Raw genomic sequence first — 22,579 nt, 5'->3', positions numbered from 1 at the left:
TAGAAACATATAAAATTATGAAGGGAATAGATAGGATAGATGCGGGCCGGTTGTTTCCACTGGCGGGTGAAAGCAGAACTCAGGGGCATAGTCTCAAAATAAGGGGAAGTAGATTTAGGACTGAGCTTAGGAGGAACCTCTTCACCCAAAAGGTTGTGAATCTATGGAATTCCCTGCCCAGTGAAGCAGTAGAGGCTCCTTCATTAAATGTTTTTAAGATAAAGATATAGATAGTTTTTTGAAGAATAAAGGGATTAAGGGTTATGGTGTTCGGGAGGGAAGATGGAGCTGAGTCCACAAAAGATCAGTCATGATCTCATTGAATGGCGGAGCAGGCTCAAGGGGCCAGATGGCCTTCTCCTGTTCCTCGTTCTTATGTTCTTATGACAGCGACGGGAACAGAGAATCCCAGCACCAGTGAACGGTGCGTTGCCGAGAAACAATGGTGAAGGGATCGGAGAATCCATCCCATCCAGTTTTAAGCTACTAGATCAGTCTGATTTTAACCATTTAGTATGGTGGCAGTGCCACACAACACAATGGTAGGTGTCTTCAGGGGAAAATTTGGAGTTCAACTCCATGAGGACAGTGCAATGATAACTCCGACTATTCTCTGGACAGATGTATCTGCGGCAGGTAGATTGGTGAGGTAGTAGGTGTTTCCTTGTGTTGGTGCTCTCCCCTACATGCCACAGGCTCAGTCAGACTGACTAGTCCTTCAGACAAAACAAAGAAATTTAGCTAAACGAGTTTGGACACTGTGTGCAGGATTCTCTATCCCGCTGCACCAGCTTTCCAGTGCGGTGCGCCCTCGCCGGCAGCAGGATTCTCCGACCCGAAAGCCAGCCAATGGGATTTCCCATTGTGGGCAGCCCCACGCCGTCGGGAAATCCCCGGCCATGGGGAGAATCCCGGAGAATCCTGACAGCTGAGAATCCAGCCCAGTATTTCTAAATTGTGAGAATGGCATACCTTTCTTTGTGTTACAAATCTGCACAGAACACATTTCTGTTTCTTCATTAGGTTCTCCTGAAATTATTAACAACAACAATTATAAGGATGTAATAAAAGGTAGAGCAAACTGGATACCAAAGGTTTATTGAATGTATATACATAAATCTATGTATATTATATATGTATATATATATATAAACTTCAGTCGAGTATCACAAAGCATCCATAGTGTTTTGAGCATTTTGGTGGAGCACACATCACTATACAAAAAGCAAAATATACTTCCTGAACAGAAATGCTGAAGCTGTAAATTGACGATTCTCCAAAGTTACCTCTCTCCTCTTGATTGTCAATGGGCATTTGGATATGATTCAAAATGTGGTGAACCTACAACACAAACAGAATGTGATGCAATTACTTCCAGAAAGAATGCAGTGTATAAAATACCTATCTCTCTTGGAGGGATAGAACTGTCATCTCGCAGGACTCATTGACGTAATACTAACTGAAACATTAAGGAAGATACAGAGTATATTTATGAGTGAGAGGTTCAAGTTCAACCTGTGATTGGACTGTTAAGAAATAATGAACTCTTAAATATTCTCTTTGGTATACTTGTCGAAGTGGTCTTGTCATCTAATTATCCAATAACAAAAGGGGGTGAATAGTATTTCCTTATCTAAACAGAATAATTGTATCATTCACACATGTATTTCTTCAATCTCTTCTATTCAGGCCACCTAAGCACTTGGTAAAAAGAAACCAAATGTAAACCATTAAGCTGCAATATTTTACAGTATTTGAATATACAGAGAAACAGTTATGATCAGATTTATTTGTATCACTTAGTACTGCTGTATGTAATAATGAACAAGTACCTTTTTCCCATATCAGGTTATCTGCAGCATTTACTGGAACAGACTGTCATTGCATCATTCTGTTTCGTAAAAAGTCTAACTGAGTGCCTGTGTTTCTATCACTGTTTTTGTTATATATCTCCCTCTAAATATAGCCTAAAGGGCTCAAATATTTCCCAAGATAACGAGTGTGAGCAGATATTGCTACGCACGCAAGGTTTTATAAGATTACTATATTTTGTACTGTCTTAATTGAGGGCAAAATCGAGTAAAGATGAGGGTCATGTGACTTTTATGAGTTCTGCCCAACCACAAGGCTGACAACCATGGGTCGAGGTCAGATTGAAATGCTCATGCCAGGTTTAACACCTGGAACCAAAGGTAGAAGCAGATGTACTTGTTATTTCAGACTTTCTGTCCCAGAGACTTTGAAAAACAGAGAGAGGGAGATAAGGGACAGCAGTTGCTGCATTCTGCAGAGAGAAAAGGCTGTTTTCTGTTAGCTACCGGACAGAATGCTGTGGAAAGCTTGCCCAGTGGTTAAAGAGAAGGAACCCGCAGCAATTTAAAGCTGCGAGTAGGAATCATCGGAGTGGGCCTTACTGCTGAAAGTTAGTTCAGGAACTCTCAGGAAGTTGATGAAAATGACCTTCAATGGTCGCAGGACATTAAAATTCAGCGAAACAGGGGGAAGTGAATCCATTGGATGGTGAGACTGACTGTGGACTGTTTCCTGTAATCATTGTAATCCTATGTTGAGCAAGTGGGGTTATTGGTCATGTTAAGATATTATTAAGGGTTTTCTTTTTTGTAGTTTACAGTATTAGTTGCTGACAAAGGAATGTTTAGTCGGTGTCGATTTTAGTTGGTTTGATACCACAAAAGTCTTAAATCCTGATATATTGCCATGCAATTCCTTTAAACCTTTTTATTAAGGTTTTCATAAAATATCAATAACAAAATGAAAAAGGAACCCAACAGGGTTAAGTACAAACATACCCCCCCCGGTACATAAATAATAAATTAACATTAACACCCCAACTTAACACAACAGGTATATACACCCCCTCAGACCCTCCAGTGTAAATAACAAAAACAAAAATAAAGTAAACACCCCCCCACCACCACCCCCCACCCCGAGTTCCTGCTGCCATTGACCAATGTCTACCGTTCTGCCAGGAAGTCTAAGAACGGTTGCCACCGCCTAAAGAACCCTTGTACCGACCCTCTCAAGGCGAATTTCACCCTCTCCAACTTAATAAACCCCGCCACATCATTGATCCAGGATTCCACGCTTGGGGGCCTCGCATCCTTCCACTGAGGAAGAATCCTTCCCCGGGCTACCAGGGACGCAAAGGCCAGAATACCGGCCTTTTTCGCCTCCTGCACTCCCAGCTCCTCTGCAACCCCAAATATTGCGAGCCCCCAGCCCGGTTTGACCCTGGATTCTACCACCCTCGACACCGTCTTCGCTACCCCCTGCCAAAATTCCTCCAACGCTGGGCACGCCCACAACATATGGGTGTGATTTGCTGGGCTCCCTGAGCACCTAACACACCTGTCCTCACCCCCCAAAGAACCGGCTCATCCTCGTCCCGGTCATGTGTGCCCTGTGCAGCACCTTAAACTGTATGAGGCTGAGCCTCGTGCACGATGAGGAAGAGTTCACCCTCCCTAGGGCATCTGCCCACGTCCCTTCCTCAATCTCCTAACTCCTCCTCCCATTTACCTTTCACCTCCCCCACCGAGGCCTCCTCCTCCTCCTCCTGCATCACCTGGTAAGTTTCCGACAGCTCCCCCGCCCCCCCCTCCGAGAGCACCCTGTCCTGTAATGTGTGTGGCAGCAGGCGTGGGAATTCCACCACCTGCCGCCTGGCCAACGCCCTTACCTGTAAGTACCTGAAGGTGTTCCCCGGTGGGGAGCCCATACTTCTCCTCCAGCTCACCCAGGCTCGTGAACTTCCCGTCCACAAACACGTCCCCCAACCTTCGTATCCCTGCCCCGTGCCACCCCGAAAACCCTCCATCTGTTCTCCCTGGGACGAACCGGTGGTTCCCCCGTATTGGGGTCCACACCGAGGCCCCAACTTCCCCCTGTGCCGCCTCCACTGCCCCCAGATTTGGAGGGCAGCCGCCACCTCCGGGCTCGTGGTATACCTCCTTGGAGGGAGCGGCAGCGGCGCCGTTGCCAGCACCCCCAGAGCCGTACCCACACAAGACGCCGTCTCCAGCCTCTTCCATGCAGCCCCCTCCCCCTCCATCACCCACTTGCGCACCATCGTCGCATTGGCGGCCCAGTAGTACCCACAGAGGTTGGGTAGCGCCAGCCCCCCCCCCCCTATCTCTACTCCGCTCCAGGAACACCCTTCTCACCCTCGGAGTCCCTCGCGCCCACCAAATCCCATTATACTCCTGTTAACCCGCCTGAAAAAAGCCTTCGGGATAAACACAGGGAGGCACTGGAACAGGAACAAAAACCTTGGGAGCACTGTCATTTTGACTGACTGCACCCTACCCGCCAAGGACAGCGGCAACGTGTCCCACCTCTTGAACTCCTCCTCCATTTGCTCCACCAGCCTTGTGAAATTAAGCTTATGCAGGGCCCCCCAGCTCCTGGCCACCTGGACCCCCAAATACCTGAAGCTCCTCTCCGCCCTTTTTAGTGGGAGCTCGCCAATCCCCCTCTCCTGGTGCCCTGGGTGAACTACGAACAGCTCGCTCTTCCCCATGTTGAGCTTGTACCCCGAAAAATCCCTGAATTCCCTAAGGATCCTCATTACCTCCGGCATTCCACCCACCGGGTCCGCCACATATAGCAGCAAGTCTTCCGCATAGAGCGACACACTATGCTCTTCCCCACCCTGCACCAACCCCCTCCAGTTCCTCGACTCCCTCAGTGCCATAGCCAGGGGTTCAGAGCGAAGAGCAGGGGGGACAGGGGACACTCCTGCCTCGTCCCTCGGTGCAACCGAAAGTACTCGGACCTCCTCCTATTTGTGGCCACACTTGCCATCGGGACCTCATACAACAGCCTAACCCACCTGACAAACCCCTCCCCAAACCCAAACCTCTTCAGCACCTCCCACAGGTACCCCCACTCTACCCTATCGAAGGCTTTCTCAGCGTCCATCGCCACCACTATCTCCGCCTCCCCCTCCCTCGCCGGCATCATGATAACGTTCAAAAGCCTCCGCACATTCGCATCCAACTGCCTTCCCTTCACGAACCCCGTCTGGTCTTCGTGGATGATCTGCGGCACACAATCCTCAATCCTCGTGGCTACGACCTTCACCAGCACCTTGGCATCTACATTTAGCAACAAAATTGGTCTGTAAGACCCACACTACAGGGGATCCTTGTCCCGCTTCAGGATCAAGGAGATCAGTGCCCGGGACATCGTCGGGGGCAAAGCCCTCCCCTGCCTTGCCTCATTGAAGGTCCTAACTAGCAACGGCCCCAACAGGTCCATATATTTTTTTATAGAATTCGACCGGGAAACCGTCTGGCCCCAGTGCCTTCCCCGCCTGCATGCTTCCTATCCCTTTGGTCAGCTCCTCCAGCCCAATCGGGGCCCCCAATCCTGCCAGCAGTCCCTCCTCCGCCTTTGGAAACCTCAATTGGTCCAGGAAGCGGCCCATCCCTCCCTCCACCCGAGGGGGCCCGGACCGGTATAATTCATCATAAAAGTCCCTGAAGACCCCATTGATGCCAACCCCACTACGCACCACACTCCCTCCCCTGTCCTTAACTCCCCCGATCTCCCTAGCTGCGTTCCCCATACTCGTAAATCGCCCCCTGGGCCTTCCTCCACTGCACCTCCGCCTTCTTGGTGGTCACCAGGTCGAATTCAGCCTGGAGGCTACGCCTCTTCCTCAATAACCCTTCCTCGGGCTCCTCCGCATACCTCCTGTCTACCCTCACCATCTCCCCCACCAGCCTCTCCCTCTCCCCTCATTCCCTCCTCTCCTTGTGAGCCCTAATGGAGGTCAGCTCTCCCCTAACCACCACCTTCAGCGCCTCCCATACCATCCCCACTCGGACCTCCCCGTTATCATTGGCCTCCAGGTACCTCTCCATACTTCCTCGGACCCGCTCGCTCACCTCCTCGTCCGCCAACAGTCCCACCTCCAAGCGCCACAATGGACGCTGGTCCCTCTCCTCCCCCAGCTCTAAGTCCACCCAATGCGGGGCGTGGTCCGAAATGGCTATCGCCGAATACTCAGTATCCTCTGCTCTCGCTATCAGCGCCCTGCTCAAAATAATAAAGTCGATTCGGGAATAAGCCTCATGGACATGTGAGAAGAATGAAAATTCCCTAGCCCCGGCCTTGCAAATCTCCAAGGTCCAACCCCCTCAGCACTCTAGCCACCGCCGGCTTCCTACCCGTCCTAGACCTGGAGCGATCCAATGCCGGATCCAGCACCATGTTAAAGTCTTCCCCCATTATCAGGCCCCCCACGTCCAAGTCTGGGATCCGACCATGCGCCGCATAAAACCCGCACCGACCCAATTCGGGGCAAACACATTGACCAGTACCACCTGTGGTGTTGGGTGCTCTGGTGCACAGATGAGCCAACACAGTTGTATGTGGTACAACTCTATTTTATTTTAACTCTTATAATACAGTTCGTTCTGGATACTCTGCACGTGCTGTCTCCCTGAGTGTGTTTGGTGGCAGATGTGTCCTGGTCCGCCTCTGCAGCTAATACTGACCACCAGGGGTCGTGTCTGTGCTTTTATATCTTTCTGTCATTGGTTGTGGTGTTGTGTGTTCTGATTTGTCTGTTGGTGTGTCTATCATGATGTGTGTGTTTGAATATCATGACATCCCCCCTTTTTACAAAGATATGTGCCTACGTGGTTATAAATATAATTGTGTCGTGAGTGCATCGAAGAGTGTGTGTGTGTGTTATGTACAGCGTGTGTATATGACGTAACTATTTACATGGGGCGATGTCGGGTGCGTCACACTAACAAGGTTGTACCATAACAAAACTTGGATGCGAGAGAAAAAAAAAAAAAACTTGAACATTGGTCTGGTCAGACGATGTCTGGAACAATAAACAACAACAGGTTATAATACAGAAGTGTTTGACTTTTTGAACGTATGAACAGCGTTATAAGTCCAGTCTAATGGGTGACCGCCTCAAGAATGGGCTGGTCCTCAAGCCGGTTCAGCTGTGGAGATGTGGGGTCACACTGGTTCACCTTGGACTGTTGGAGGTGATGCTGTTGCCGAAGTCTCTACTTTACCATTTGTTGTACTTCGTGCAGTGCTTGGTTTTTTCATTCGTGCAAATATAACATTCAACATCTTTGTTAGTGGTGCCTTGGCTGTGGTTTGGTTCTGGTGGCGATGGAAGGGGCATGATCCGTGGCATCTCCACGAAGTCATCCTTGGGAACCAGTGGAGGATCCGGCGTGTGCGTACGGTTCAGTTGCGAGCGTGGAAGGCGGCGCAAAGCTCGCTGATTGCGCCTACGCACCAATCCATCCGCCCTGCATGCCAGGAACAAGGTGGAGTCTTTTTCTTTTTATGTTTGTGGTGGACGGCATCTTGTAGCCGATGGGTCGTTGCCATCGAAGTAGCACCATCACTAATATCATGCAAGGCGATGACTGTGCCAGATGTGGAAGTTGGCCGAGACCGTGTACGCTGGTTCCGGCCACCTGCTGTGCCGGAAGGGCGACTCCGCAGAGAAACGTCGAAGCATGTCGCCTTGGAGAGAGAATTGTTGCTCGCATCAACGTCTGGCGATGGCGCGAATTGGTGTGTCCATCTTGGACCGCCGGTGCTGGTTGCCACTGCCGACCCAGTGGGACTGCCACGCGATCCATTCCCTGTCGCCGTGGCATCCGCCGTCACCCTGAGCGTGCCATCACCGAGGCCGCGACACTGCCCGTCCGGAGCAAGGTCTGGCGTGCGCGAATCAGAGTCGGCGCTTGGCTGCTCCCCATCTGGAGTCCGGTCTGCCTTCCGTCGATGCCCCCCGTCTGGAGTCCCAACAGGTTCACTGGAGGCAGCCGAGATTCCCTGAAGCTGCACTTCTGGAGTCGGAACATGCAGGAATGCACCAACCAGTGGAGAGGGTCGAGCCATCGAGGGTGGAAGCGGTGCGCTGCCACCGCAGTCGTCAGTGGTCCCACCGTGATCGTCGAGTGCCTCGGTACGCACTAGGCGAGGTCTGTCACCTTGCACCTTTTGCATGGGAAGTGGGATGCTGTCGTCACTCGTCTCACATCCCGTGGATAGATCCTCATTAGCAGCTTGCTGTTCACTAGGGTTGGGTAAATTGTCAGAGTTTTCATCTGGTGGTGCACACCATGTCGGTGGACTGTCATTGTCTTGCCGTTGTCCTTCATTTGGGCTTTTCTTCTTTGGAATTTTAAATCTTCCCCCAGACATTGCAGAACCTTGTTTATTACCCCCAAATTCTCCCATAGGTATGGTCTCGAATATAGGATCCAATGTTTCTATCGACATTGTACTATTTTCCAAGGAACATTCCGTTTCACTTTTCTTCTCAGGTGCCTCATATGTATCTTTGTCTAATGTACATGCCTTCATGGTCTCTGGGTCTGATTTTGCTGGGACTGGCATGGTCACAGTCTCTCTTTTACTGTTCTCAATTGCCCACATTATACTCCCCATACATAACTGCTTAATCACTGGGGTTAGTGTGGTACAATGGATAATCGGGTCGACCTTATCTGCATCTTCACCATTAGTGGAAAGCACACTTGGTTCACTTGAAACTGCTGTGGGTTTTAAATTCGTTATCTGGCTACTCGATGTCGGTGTCCTCAGGATTCTTGCTCCAATGTTCTGCTCAATAATCAGTGGAGCGTGTATAGGTTCAATGCAATTAATGTTCCCCTCAAGGTTTGAAGAGTCATTACTGACTAACTGCTGGTCTCCGAAGTTGGGATTTTGCGGTGTTGTGTTGAAGGGAGACATTTGTCCCTGCTGTAGATATGATTCAGGCTGTGTTATTTCCATTGCCTGAGGATCAATGTCTTGTCCATTTTTTCGATCCGTACTAAAACACTGGCAATTCTCAGTCTGCTCCTTGCAAGTTAAACATTCAATTAATTTCGTTAGCAAATCCTCAGCATCCTTCTGTGGCCGTGCAGCATTATTAATCTCTGTTCGGCTATAATGATCCTGAAGGTCAGCGCATAAACCTTTTTTCTTCGGGCTTGGACGAGGCGATTCCTTTGGCTTGTCTTCAGTTGGGCTTGAACAGTCTTCAGCGCTGTGCCCTTCATTGTAGCATGAGAGACCGTCATGGTCATGCTGCTGTGTAGTGGAGCATGGTAGGCTGTTATAGCCTTCTTGCTGTTCACGTGAGCATGGCAGACTTGCATCGTCTGCCGCTGGTTGGTCAGGAGAGGTTGCTAGACCCTCATGGTCTTGTTCCTGCAAGGACTGCACATTGGAGTCTTGCGTTGCTTCTATCGTGGAGGCTGTCCACGAGCTCTCTGTGGAGGCTTGTGACACTGGTGTCACTTCTTGTTCGTGCAAGGACTGCGCTCTGGAGTCTTGCGTTGCTTCTATCGTGGAGGCTGTCCACGAGCTCTCTGTGGAGGCTTGTGACACTGGAGTCACTTCTTGTCCGTGCAAGGACTGCGCTCTGGAGTCTTGCATTTCTGCAATTGTGGAGTCTGTCCACGAGCTTGCTGTGGAAGCTTGTGACACTGGAGTCACTTCTGGTTCATGCGAGGACTGCACTCTGGAGTCTTGCATGTCTTCTTTCATAGAGTCGGGAACGTTGAGCGGGACGTGGACCACGCTCTGTGTGGCAGCAGGGCACTCTCCGTGTGCTTGCACCGCTCCCTGTCTGTTAATGTCAGGCTGCAACATCATCCGGTACTGATAAGTTGGAACGTCATATCTGCTGGATTGAAGATCCTCAAATCCGAAAAATGAATCCGCATCTGCGTCGGATTCAATGTGGGGGCCGCCAATGTGCAACACGAAAGGTTCGTCCGAGTCATAGTCATATAGGACCACGGAGCTATCATTGGGCTCGCGAGGTCCGGAAACACTGTAAAGATCGTCATCGAAGTATTCAAGGTCGGAATCATCAGCTTGTGCGTAGGTAACTGCTTGTCGGAGGGTTCTTCGGAGGTCAAATTCATCTCCTGGGTCAATTTGCGGCACTGTGCTGTCATTCCAGGTGAGGGAAGGTTGTTTTACAGCTTTAACAGATTTTTGTTTTTTTGATTTGGGACGTTTCCCTTTTAAATTGGATTTGGGACATTTCCCCTTTAAATTGGTGCAGTCTGGGGCCTCTGACATCCTGACGCTCGGTATGTAGCACGTAGGAAGCGACTGCGCATGCTCAGATCGCTGTTCCTTTACCGATGGCCGTTTTCTTGACTGCGCATGCGCAGCATCTCGTGCATGCGCAAACGAAACTTCCGGTTCTGCGCACTGCTCGCGCAACTGTGCTAGCGTTATACCTTTAGCAAGATGGCCGCCGACCTCGACCCAGCCCTCTCTCAGGCCCGGGATTTCGGCCTCTGGGAATTCGGGCTCCGGGATCCCAGCCACGAGGTGAGTACTGCAGCTTTTCTTACCTTTATTTGCCGATTGGATTGCGTTTTCTTCACAGTACTTGGAGAATTTGTCCAGGACTGCCTGGTAATCGTACCTTTGCTGCCTCCTGAAGAACCTGAACCTTGTGAATATTTCTCTTGCCCTTGCACCGGCGATGGTGAGGAGAAATTCAATTTTTTCGCTATCATCCAGGTCTTGGAGTTCAGCTGCCACCAGGAACAATTCGAACATTTGCCGGAATCGCCGCCAGTTTTCGCGGAGATCGCCGTAGCACTGGAGCGGCTGCGGAACCGGGAGCTCTATCATTTTGCCTGGGCACTGCTGGTTGTCTGTGTACACTGAGGTATGCCGGCAGGTATCGATCCACTCCTGTACCATGTGGTGTTGGGTGCTCTGGTGCACAGATGAGCCAACACAGTTGTATGTGGTACAACTCTATTTTATTTTAACTCTTATAATACAGTTCGTTCTGGATACTCTGCACGTGCTGTCTCCCTGAGTGTGTTTGGTGGCAGATGTGTCCTGGTCCGCCTCTGCAGCTAATACTGACCACCGGGGGTCGTGTCTGTGCTTTTATATCTTTCTGTCATTGGTTGTGGTGTTGTGTGTTCTGATTTGTCTGTTGGTGTGTCTATCATGATGTGTGTGTTTGAATATCATGACACCACCCTCTCTCCTTGCAGCTTACCACTTACCATTACGTACCTACCGCCATTATCTGCCACATTGCTCGACGCCTCGAATGACAGCTTCTTTCCCACCAAGATCGCCACCCCTCGATTTTTGGCATCCAGCCCCGAATGAAACACCTGACCTACCCACCCTTTCCTCAATCTTACCTGGTCTGCCACCTTCAGGTGTGTCTCCTGGAGCATAACCACATCAACCTTCAGCCCCGTCAGGTGCGCGAACACCCGGGCCTGCTTGACCGGCCCATTCAGTCCCCTTACATTCCAGGTTATCAGCCGGATCGGGGGGCTACCCGCCCCCTCCCCCGCCGACTAGCCATAACACTTCCTTGGCCAGCCACACACCCGCACCCCACGCCCGGCCCATTCCCCACAGTGGCAGACCCCCGTCTCGACCCCCTCCCACTCGCTCCAGCTCCCCCTTGTCCATAGCAGCAGCAACTCCACCCCCCCCCCCCCCCCCCGCCCCCGGCTAGGACCCATCCTAGCTGTTTTACTCCCCCCATTGCACTTCCGCAAATGAGCTGACTCCTGCTGACCCCGGCCACTCCCGCCTCTCCTTCGAGTCCTCCCATTGTGTGACACACCCTCCTCTTCCGTTCCCCATCCACAGGCTCTCCCCCTCCCCCTTCCATGCTGAGCGCGGGAAACAACCCTCGCTTCCCCGCCCTGGCCCCGCCCCCTCCAGTCTTCAGCGCGGGAAAAAGCCCGCGCTTTCCACCTACCCGGCCCCGCCACCTCTGACGCAGCTCCTTTTACAGGCCCAGTCCCCTCACCCCCGACTCGGGCCTCCCCCTCCCCCACGGGGCCCCATCTCACCGCCAGCCATCCACACCTGTTCCATTTGCTTTCCCCCCTCCAAGAGCCCCCCTGACCAACCCAACCAAAACAGTGCCCAACCCGCCCTAACCACCCTCACCGACCAGAAAGAGAAAAACACAAAGAAAAAGAAACCAAGAGCAAAGGACCCCCCTCAAAAAGTAACATATCAACCGCAGTCCCCAAACGCCCATCCCGACCCTCAATCTGTGTCCAATCTCTCGGCCTGAACAAAGGCCCACGCCTCCTCCGGAGACTCAAAATAATTGTGCCGGTCCTTGTAGGTGACCCACAGTCGTGCCGGCTGCAACATACCAAACTTCATCCCCTTCCTGTGCAGCACCACCTTCGCTTGATTGTACCCGGCCCTCCTCTTCGCCACCTCCGCACTCCAGTCCTGGTATATTCGAACCTCCGCGTTCTCCCACCTGCTGCTCCTCTCCTTCTTGGCCCACCTCACACTCCCGATCAGCGAACCGATGACACCACACCAGCACCGCCCGCTGAGGCTCGTTAGCCTTGGGCCTCCTCGCCAGCACTCTATGGGCCCCTTCCAGCTCCAGGGGCCCCTGGAAGGACCCCGCTCCCATCAGCGAGTTCAACATGGTGACCACATAGGCCCCCACGTCCGGCCCCTCCAGTCCCTCCGGGCGGCCCAGAATCCCAAGATTCTTCCGCCTCGACCGATTCTCCATCTCCTCGAACCGCTCCTGCCATTTCTTGTGGAGCGCCTCGTGCGCCTCCACCTTTACCTCCAGGCCTAAGATCTCGTCCTCGTTGTCGGAGATCTTTTGTCGGGCCTTGCGAATCGCCACCCCCTGGGCCGTCTGTGTCTCCAGCAGCTTATCAATAGAAGCCTTCATTGGCTCAAGCAGGTCCGTTTTAATCTCTCTGAAGCAGCGCTGGATACCCTCCTGTTGCTCCTGCGCCCACTGTATCCACTCTGCCTGGTCTCTGCCCACCGCCATTTTGTTCTTCTTCCCTCGCACCTTCTTCGGGTCCACCACCACCTTTTTAGTCGCCCCGCTCCTGGTAAAAGCCATATACTATCGGGGAATTGTTGTAATCTCCTTCCCACACCAGGAAACGTCGAAAAAGTGCCATTGGGGGCCCTGAAAAGAGCCCAAAAGTCCATTTTTGCGGGAGCCGCCGAATGTGTGACTTAGCTCCACATAGCCGCAACCGGAAGTCATCCATAGCCGCAACCGGAAGTCATCATTGCCATGCAATTCCTTTAGGTTGTACACTGGGAATTTACATTTCTTGCTTAAAAGTTATCAATCTCTACAGGGATCATAAAAAATTGAGAGCACTGGCAGGATAAAATACAAAGGTTGGGAATGAGCACACTGGTATTTTCTAGATTTGAATTGAACAAGATTTCAGTTAAATTTGCTGCATTCACTGAAATGTTAACATGGTTATGTCCGTTGTTGAAGCATTTCACGAAAGGGGTGACCTGACCATGAATATCTTACAAGAGTTAACAAAGGCTAATTTGAATGCTCTGGCAGAAAAATGAGAAATAGAGTTAAAATTAGAACTTGCAGAGATTTTTAAAGTACTGGTTCAAGACGAGGAGCGAAATTCTCCATCCCGCCCCGCCACGTTTCTGCCCCGACCCACCGGCGGGATGCTCCGTTACACCGGCCGGTCAATGGGGTTTCCCATTGTGGGGCAGCCCCACGCCGTCGGGAAACCCCCGGGCGCCGGCAAAACGGAGACTCCCGCCGGCGGAGAATGACGCCCCAGAATCTTGAACTTGAGGAAGAAAAAAGTAATCCAGATAGCACTCAGCTTGAGTTAACTACAATTCAATTACAAATTAAATAACTGGAAATGAATCATAGAATAGAACCATAGATTCACCACAGTGCAGAAGGAGTCCATTCGGCCCTTTGGGTCTGCACTGACCCTCCCTAACTAGGCTCATTCCCCCACCCTATCCCTGCAATCCCACCTAACCTTTGGACACTAAGGGGCAATTTAGCATAGCCAATCCACCTAACCTGTTTGGACTGTGGGAGGAAACCGGAGCACCCGGAGGAAACCCATGCAGTCACGGGGAATTAGAACTTCAAAGAGCAAAGGAGAAGGAAACCTTTGAATTACAACGAGAGGCAGAAGATGGAAAATATGAACTGGAGCGAGAAAACAGCGAATGGTAGATAAGCATGATAATGATTCAGATTTAACTCCTTGTCTTGATTTGGCAAGGAATATTCTCCCAGTGCTCAAATTCATTGAGGAATGAATTCATTCATAGAATTTACAGTGCAGAAGGAGGCCATTCGGCCCATCAAGTCTGCACCGGCTCTTGGAAAGAGCACCCTACCCAAGGTCAACACCACCACCCTATCCCCATAACCCAGTAACCCCACCCAACACCAAGGGCAATTTTGGACACTAAGGGCAATTTGTCATGGCCAATCCACCTAACCTGCACATCTTTGGACTGTGGGAGGAAACCGGAGCACCCAGAGGAAACCCACGCACACACGGGGAGGATGTGCAGACTCCGCCCAGACAGTGACCCAAGCCGGAATCGAACCTGGGACCCTGGAGCTGTGAAGCAATTGTGCTATCCCCAATGCTACCGTGCTCCCTAATTGAAATGTATTTTGTGTTCTTTGAGAATTGCTACAGAGATACAATGACCACAGGAAAATTGGATGGTTGCATTGGAAAGCACATTCGTGGAGAAAGCGTTAATAGTATATTTGTCTCTTTCAGATATGTAATCTAGTCATTATGATACAGTGAAGAATGCTGTTCTGAATGCATATGGGTTAGTTCAGGAAGTTTACATGCAAAAACTTCAGAATTAAAAAAAAAACAGAATCAAACCTTTGTGGGATTTGCTAGAGAAAAGGATTTACTGGTGCCACCAAAGTCAACAGACCTTTGGCTGGCTTGCCGCATTTGCCGCTTTGAGACCCATCAGGGAGAGGCTGGAAAATTCCAGCCAATATTTCAGCGGTTATATAATACTACGAATGCTGAGCAAGATTTTGAAAGCCTTAGAGAGGTAATGCTAATGGCAGAATTTGAAAATTGTGTCTCTTTAGGAATAACAAGGTCCATCGAATAGCTGATACTATGAATTGTCTCACAAATATATGTGTTGAGTAGACCACTGTTTGCAAACCTACACAGAAACTGAAGATATAAAAGATCTGATAATGAATAAAATACGGGTTGCAGTGAGTAAGATAACAATGATGAGAAATACTCAGAGTAGTAAAAAGAATAGTACCATAAAATTACTTTTCTCCACGGATTTACCAGAACCTATACAGCTGTACTATATATGGCTCGTAACCTCCAAGCTCCAGAGCAGTGTAACTGTGGTTAGCCAAAGGTGTGTCGTGGAACACCATACTTCAGCTCCCCAGTGTAAGTTCCCAGTTAAGGATTGCACAGCAAAGGCCTGGGAAGGTCAAACTTTCAATGGGTAACAAACTTCAGATGGTTCCGACTGTGTTACATCAATAGATACTCAGAAAGAATTAAAAGAATTAAAACAGCTTCTATACAGGTTCATAGCTCCTTGAAGGTGGAGTCGCAGGTGGACAGGGTGGTGAAGAAGGCATTCAGCATGCTAGGTTTTATTGGTCAGCATATTGAATACAGGAGTTGGGACGTCTTGTTGAAGTTGTACCAGACATTGGTAAGACCACACATGGAATACTGTGTTCAGTTCTGGTCACCCTATTATAGGAAGGATATTGTTAAACTAGAAAGAGTGCAGAAGATATTTACAAGGATGCAACCAGGACTTGATGGTCTGAGTTATAAGGAGAGGCTGGATAGGCTGGGGCTTTTCCCTAGAGCGTAGAAGGGGTGATCTTATAGAGGTCTATAAAATAATGAGGAGCATCGATAAGGTAGATAGTCAACATCTTTCCCAAAGGTAGAGGAGTCTAGAACTAGAGGACATAAGTTTAAGGTGAGAGGGGAGAGATACAAAAGAGACCAGAGGGGAAATTTCTTCACACAGAGAGTGGTGAGCATCTGGAATAAGCTGCCAGAGGCAGCGGTAGAGGCGGGTAAAAATGTTTCCTTTAAAAAGCCTTTAGACAGTTACATGGGCAGGGTGGGTATAGAGGGATATGGGCCAAATGGGGGCAAGTGGGTCTAGCTCAGTGATAGAAACTGGGCGGCATGGGCAAGCTGGGCCGACAGGTGTTTCCATGCTGTAAACATCTATGACTCTAATCCTTCAACATAGAGAAAGAGAAAAATCACTGCAAGCTATATCTGATTCTGAACCAGAGCTGTTCACTCTGTACTAACTTGCATCTGACTTGCAGAGCAGAGTAACTGGAAAGCCCAGTAGATCAGCCTATAAATGTCAGAGGAGCGTTTCCACGGCTGGTGACAGGACTAGGAAAGCTGACGACAGCATAGCACGTCGCACCACACCCTGAAACAAAGCCAGTGTATCTATTTATACCCAGAAAGGTTCCTTAGCCACTCTTGCCAACAGTAACTAAACGCATTAATTCCATGTTGAAGCAAGAGGTTAGTTCACCTGTGACAGAGCCAACATGCTGGTGCCAGTGCCAAAATTCAACGGATCTATCAGAATTTGCATAGATCATTGTTTCTCAAACTTTTTTTCGAGCAACCCTTGTTTACTGAATGGCCAACTACCACGCCACATTCACAAAAGATTCTCCATAATTACTTTCAAAAAATCACACTCATTGTTGCCACTTCTGTAATATTGAAGGTTAATTTGTAAATTGAACTGCTGTTTTACCTTAAATGACAGCTCCACTCTGATACATTGCTAAGGGGTGTAACTCAGGATTATTTGATTATTTTAGTTTTTGACCCCCATTGTTAGCATTTGGAAAATTGCGTGCAAGCGTTGGAAAGATTAACAGGCTCAGTATTGCATAGTTTTAAAAATGTTGTGTTCACCGTTCAAAACCCAACACGACCTCGGATAGGAAATTAAACTCTAAACTTCAACTTCAGAAACAGGAGCCCTAACTGTTGAACAAAAAACACGATCAGACAGAATGTCACTGGACGCCTGTCAGTACCATTTCCAGGTAATTATGTAACAGACTTGAAAGCATGCTAAAAAAATACAATGCTGGGCACAGCTCAGCTGGCCAGTATGTAAACGGTGCAGACACATTCCATTCCATACACCTGCAGCATTTTACCGGCTCCTGGATACATGAGTGCAGTTTAGTCTCCAGCTAATGCCACCTTTAGCGAACAATTCAAACCCCGATAAAGGTAGATGTAAAAGTCCTTGCTGTGGAGGAAAAAGATTCAGCTGATGGAGTCCATGTACCACACGACAGAGATGGATGCTTGGGGACGAGTACCTGGGAAGAGGGGGGTGGATAGCGGCGGGGGACGTGATGAAAAAACGAAGCGTCCTTGAAGGACAAGAGCCTCGGTGTGGAGAGACAATTTGGAAGTGGAACGAATGGTCAGAGGGGCTTGTAGGGCTGGAGGAGGCTGTAGGTCCAGCTTAACTGAGAGAATGATAAAAGATGCACGGGGTTTGTTAGTGACACACTGAAGTCAAGAAATAATACAGATCCTGGGGCGGGATTCTCCGACCCCCCCACCGGGGATTCTCCGGCCCGCCATGGGCCGAGTGGCCGCCCGTTTTTTTGCCAGTCCCGCCGGCATAAATTAGAGTAAGTCCTTACCGGCGGGACCTGGGGGAGCGGGCGGCCTCCGGGGGGCGCGGGGGGGACCTGGCCCCATTGTGGCCTGGCCCGCGTTCGGGGCCCACCGATCCGCGGGCGGGCCTGCGCCATGGGGGCATTCTATTCTTCCGCACCGGTGGCTATACCGGTCCGCCATTGCCAGTGCGGAGACGAACCCCTCTGCGCATGCACTGGGATGATGCCAGCACCCGCTGGCACACCCACGCATGCGCCAACCCATGCCGGCCGGCGGAGGCCCTTCGACACCGGTTGGCGTGGCACCAAGCCCCTTCCCCACCGGCCGGCGCGGTGCAAACCACTCCGCCGCCGGCTTAGCCCCTGAAGGTGCAGAGGATTCCGCACCTTTGTGGCGGTCCGACGCCGCAGTGGTTCACGCCACTCCTTCCCGCCGGAGTTGCCCGCCCTGCCGATTACGGCAGAATCCCGCTCCTGACTTTGAACACAGTAGCAGGAAATACCACCCAAGAGAATTTTACAGGTCTCTGACTCCAAACTGCCCAACTATACTCTGGCCCAGAGAGGCAAGGAAGTCCACGGCACCGGCTTCTACATCAGAAGCCATACACTGTACAGCAGTGAGAATTTACCTGGAGAGAAAACAGTAAACATGGGCAGCCAATATTTGGGAATCATTTTGGTGACCTTTTGGCGACTCATCGTCCACTATACGGCGACCCTCTTTGAAAATCACTGGCATTGATCTTACGCAGCTGAACAAAGCAATCAAATCTGAAGTTCATTCTATGTCATTTATGAATGAGAGCTTAGCAAAATTGGGAAAGCGTTCAATTTTCACCAAACTAAATACAAATAGCGTTTTGTGGCAACTATCCCTCTATGACGTGTCTAAGTTGCCCATAACCTTCATTCCAGTGTTTGGGAGATTTTATTTCAGTAGCTTACTGTTCCGCATAAGGTTAAAAGTGGGGGTGTTCGCTGATGATTGTACAATGCCCAGCACCATTCACAACTCCTCAGATACTGAAGCAGTCTTTACGCAAAGAGTAGTGAGGCCGTGGAATGCCCTACCTGCTACAGTAGTGAACTCGCCAACATTGAGGGCATTTAAAAGTTTATTGGATAAACATATGGATGATAATGGCATAGTGTAGGTTAGATGGCTTTTGTTTCGGTGCAACATCGTGGGCCGAAGGGCCTGTACTGCGCTGTATTGTTCTATGTTCTATGTTCTATATGTTCTATGTTCAAATGCAGCAAGACCTGAACAACCTCCAGGTGACTGGAAAAGTGGCAAGTAGCATTTGTGCCGTAAAAGTGCCAGGCAATGACGATCTCCAAAAAGGAAGAATCTAACCATCACCCCTTGACATTCAATAGTAGTACCATTGCTAAACACCCCTCACCCCCACCCACCCCCGCTGCCACCATCAACATCCTGGGGGTTAATATTGACCAAAATCTGAACTGAACGAGCCACATAAATAGTGTGGCAGCAAGAGCAGGTCAGAGACTAGGGATTCTGCGGTAAGTAACTCACTCCTGGGCCGGGATTCACCCCTACCCGGTGAGGCGGGGGGTCCCGGCGGGATGGAGTGGTGGTAACCACTCCGGCGTCAGGTCGCCCCAAAGGTGCGCCCCAAAAGTGCTAAGCCCGTGCTGGAGTGGTTTCCGCTCCACCAGCTGGCGTGGAAGGCCTTTGGCACCATGCCAGTCGGGGCCGAAAGGACTTCTCTGGCCGGCGGAAGTCCGCGCATGCGCGGGAGCGTAAGCGGCTGCTGACGTCATCCCCGCGCATGCGCAGCAGGGGTGTCTCTTCCGCGTTGGCCATGGTGAAGGATATGGCCCAGGCGGGGGGAAAAGAGTGCCCCCACGGCACAGGCCCGCCTGCGGATTGGTGGGCCCCGATCGCAGGCCAGGCCACCATGGGGGCACCCCCCAGGGCCAGATCGCCCCGTGCCCCCCCCCCCCATGACTCCAGAGCCTGCCCGCGCCGCCAGTCCCGCTGGGAAGGTAGGTGGTTTGATTCACGCCGGTGGGACTGGCATGACAGCAGCGGGACTTTGGCCCATCGCGGGCCGGAGAATCACCGGGGGGGGGGGGGGGGCGCCGACCGGCGCGATTCCTGCCCCCGCCGAATATCCGGTGCTGGAGAATTTGGCGGCCAGCGGGGCCGGGATCCACGCTCTCAAAACCTGTCCACCACCTGCAAGGCACAAGTCATGAGTGTGATGAATTACTCTCAACTTGCCTGGATGAGTGCAGCTCCAACAACACTGAAGAAACTTGATATCATGCAGAACAAAACAATCCGCTTGATTAGTACCCCATCCACAAACAGGATTGGGAGATCCTACTCTTTCAGATACAGATGAATGGAAAGCATCAACTAGTTGACTATGCATCTTGTTCAATGACAGACTGAACTGGGATATGCAGTGGTAGAGAAAAAAGTATTAGCTGCCAGAGGAGCTTGATAAAATTTTGCAGATCATATTCTTGGTCTCCACTTCAAGATAGAGTACAATCCTTTCGTGTCAATCTTAAATTCGAAGCAGTCTGCAAAAGTGTCTCCACAAGTACGATTCAGACTGAGGATGGTGTAGGTTTGATACAAAGACAAAATATCTTCCCAGAAAACAGCAGACCAGAGCAGAGACTTTGTCTCAGTGGCAAGGTTTGAACTAGGTGCTGTAGTTCTTGTTGAAGAGGTCGAAAGCTTTGCATCAACAGCAACCAGCAACAACTCAATAAAATCAGCAATACGCAAAAGTCTAATGAAGAATGGGCTCAGGTCAGAGCGTAATGCATCCATAGAGTCCAAAGAATCCCTACAGTGTATAAGGAGGCCATTCAGCCCTTCGAGTCTACATCCACCCTCCAAAAGAGCACTCTACCTAACTCACTTTCCCACCCTATCCCTGTAACCCTGGCCAATCCCTGCACATCTTTGGACTGTGGGAGGAAACCCACACAGACACAGGGGTAATGTGTAAACTCCACACAGTCACCCAAGGCCAGAATTGAACATGGGTCCCTGACCCTGTGAGACAGCCGTGCTAACCACTGTGCCAACATGGCACCATGTCACCATCAAAGGATGCCACAGAATCCCATCCGTAGACAGTACTATGAACAATGGTTTAGTCCCGTGTGAACTCCTCATGGAGTGAAGACTGAGAACTAAACTCCCCATTGCCCCACACACAATCATACTGCAAGTACAAGATGACAACTTGGACAAGGTGAAGGAAAAAGAGGATAATTATCATTCCAACCAGATGTGGAACTATGGCAAACGTCGCAAAATTCACAACCTGCCAGACCTGCAGCCAGAACAGCCAGTTTGGAATTGAGACCAAGCTCATTGTGGACAAATGATTGACCAGACGCATCCATGATCCTACCTCATCCAAACAGATAATGGTACAGTGACACAGAAGAGGTGTGCACTAAGACTCACACCGAAGTAACCTTCTACACAGTCAAATCAGTCATCTAGTAAATCGAACAGACCAGAGATGTTGCATTCATCTACCATTCCAGACTGTCGTGTTATTCACCCTGGGGTAACACGGACTGCAACTGGATGCAGTTGTACTTGAAAGTAGACTCCAAACTTTGATGTAAGTTCAATATGCTTTATTGAACTTGTTTAGCAGTGCATACAGTTTGCTGTGGGTTGACACTCTACTAATCTAAGCGTGCTAACTATAACTAACTAGACCAGACTAGCTCTGAGCCACGTGTAGAAGGTGCGAACTGATATATACACCCTGACTGTCACTACAGTTGTCACCAGTGGAAAGAGCAGAGTGCTGATGCCTCGTGAGTTTTATAGTGGGAGACCACCCTCTAGTGTTCTGTCTGGTGATTGGTTGTGTTCTGTCCTGTGTGTTGATTGGCTGTACTGGGTGTCTGTCACTGCCTGTCTGTATCTCATTATGTGTATGTGTGCATATCATGTCATCCCCTCTTTTTTAAAAAAAATTGTCGGTTGCTTGGAACATATGCGACTGTATGTACATGTATAACTATTTACATTAAATGGCGAGTGGATGAAAGCGAGTGGATGAATATATACCTGAGAGGTGTCTAGCATGCAGATACAGAACAAAATTTACAAGATAAATGTCTATAAGTCCAATCTTTGGGGCTGGCGTCTGATCCTTGTCGACCGCCTGAGAGGTGGAGGTGGGGACAACGGCGCCTTGACAAGCAGGATTGTTGCCAGATTGGTGGCCTCGTGGTGCAAGGTGTCCGGAGGAGACACGGCAACAGATGGAAAAGTAGGATCTGGTGGTGGGCAGGCAACTTTGCACAGTGCCCTTCTGTTGCGCCTGACAATGGAGCCATCAGCCATACGAACTACAAACGATCCGGGAGCAGCCTGTCGAACAACAACAGCTGGAGCTGACCAGCCTCCATCAAGTAGCTTGATCCGAACAGCATCTTCCGGAGATAGCACAGGCAAATCGGTAGCATGAGCATCGTACGTCAGCTTTTCCCGGTTCCTGAGTTGCTGCACCTTTTGCAGCACTGGGAGGTGATCCAGGTCTGGTAAGTGTATGGCCGGAACAGTCGTCCTCAGGTCTCTATTCATGAGGAGTTGAGCCGGAGACATACCAGTGGACAGAGGGGTTGCCCTGTACACCAACAGCACAAGGTTTAAGTCAGAAGCAGAGTCCGCAGCCTTGCAGAGCAGTTGCTTCACTATATGGACCCCTTTTTCAACCTTCCCATTGGACTGCGGGTAGTGTGGGTTTGAGATGATGTGGTTGAATTGGTACGACTTGGCAAAATTGGACCACTCTTGGCTGTGGAAGCAGGGACCATTGTCACTCATGACAGTGAGTGGAATACCATGCCTGGCAAATGTCTCCTTGCAGGCCTTGATGACTGTCCTTGATGTGAGGTCTGACAGCTTCACAACTTCCGGGTAATTTGAGAAGTAATCTATGATGAGCACATAGTCACGTCCATTGGCGTGAAAAAGTTTGATTCCCACCTTGCACCACGGAGAGGTCACGATCTTGT

The 22,579-nt window shown here is 50.2% G+C and overlaps 1 protein-coding gene across 4 annotated transcripts in view; it reads right to left on the bottom strand.

Moving 5' to 3' along the window:
- LOC140391876 (anoctamin-7-like) overlaps positions 1-22,579 on the bottom strand; it is a 173,690-nt gene that overhangs the window by 131,162 nt on the left and 19,949 nt on the right. For 3 of the 4 annotated variants that reach the window (XR_011935201.1, XM_072476868.1, XM_072476869.1), the window contains exons 3-4: positions 1,287-1,341; positions 973-1,029 (exon numbers count right to left, since the gene is read on the bottom strand). Coding sequence is in view for 3 of the 4 variants with exons in the window: in XM_072476868.1 (XP_072332969.1) it covers positions 973-1,029; positions 1,287-1,341 (112 nt within the window). In the remaining variant the exon portion in view is untranslated. The remainder of the gene's footprint in view (positions 1-972; positions 1,030-1,286; positions 1,342-22,579) is intronic. The other variant, XM_072476870.1, reaches the window with a different exon arrangement.

The sequence above is a fragment of the Scyliorhinus torazame genome, chromosome 15 (genome assembly GCF_047496885.1).
Source record: "Scyliorhinus torazame isolate Kashiwa2021f chromosome 15, sScyTor2.1, whole genome shotgun sequence".
Taxonomy (NCBI): domain Eukaryota; kingdom Metazoa; phylum Chordata; class Chondrichthyes; order Carcharhiniformes; family Scyliorhinidae; genus Scyliorhinus; species Scyliorhinus torazame.
The sequence above is the reverse complement of the archived record's forward strand: the minus strand, read 5'-3'. Positions and strand labels throughout refer to the sequence as shown.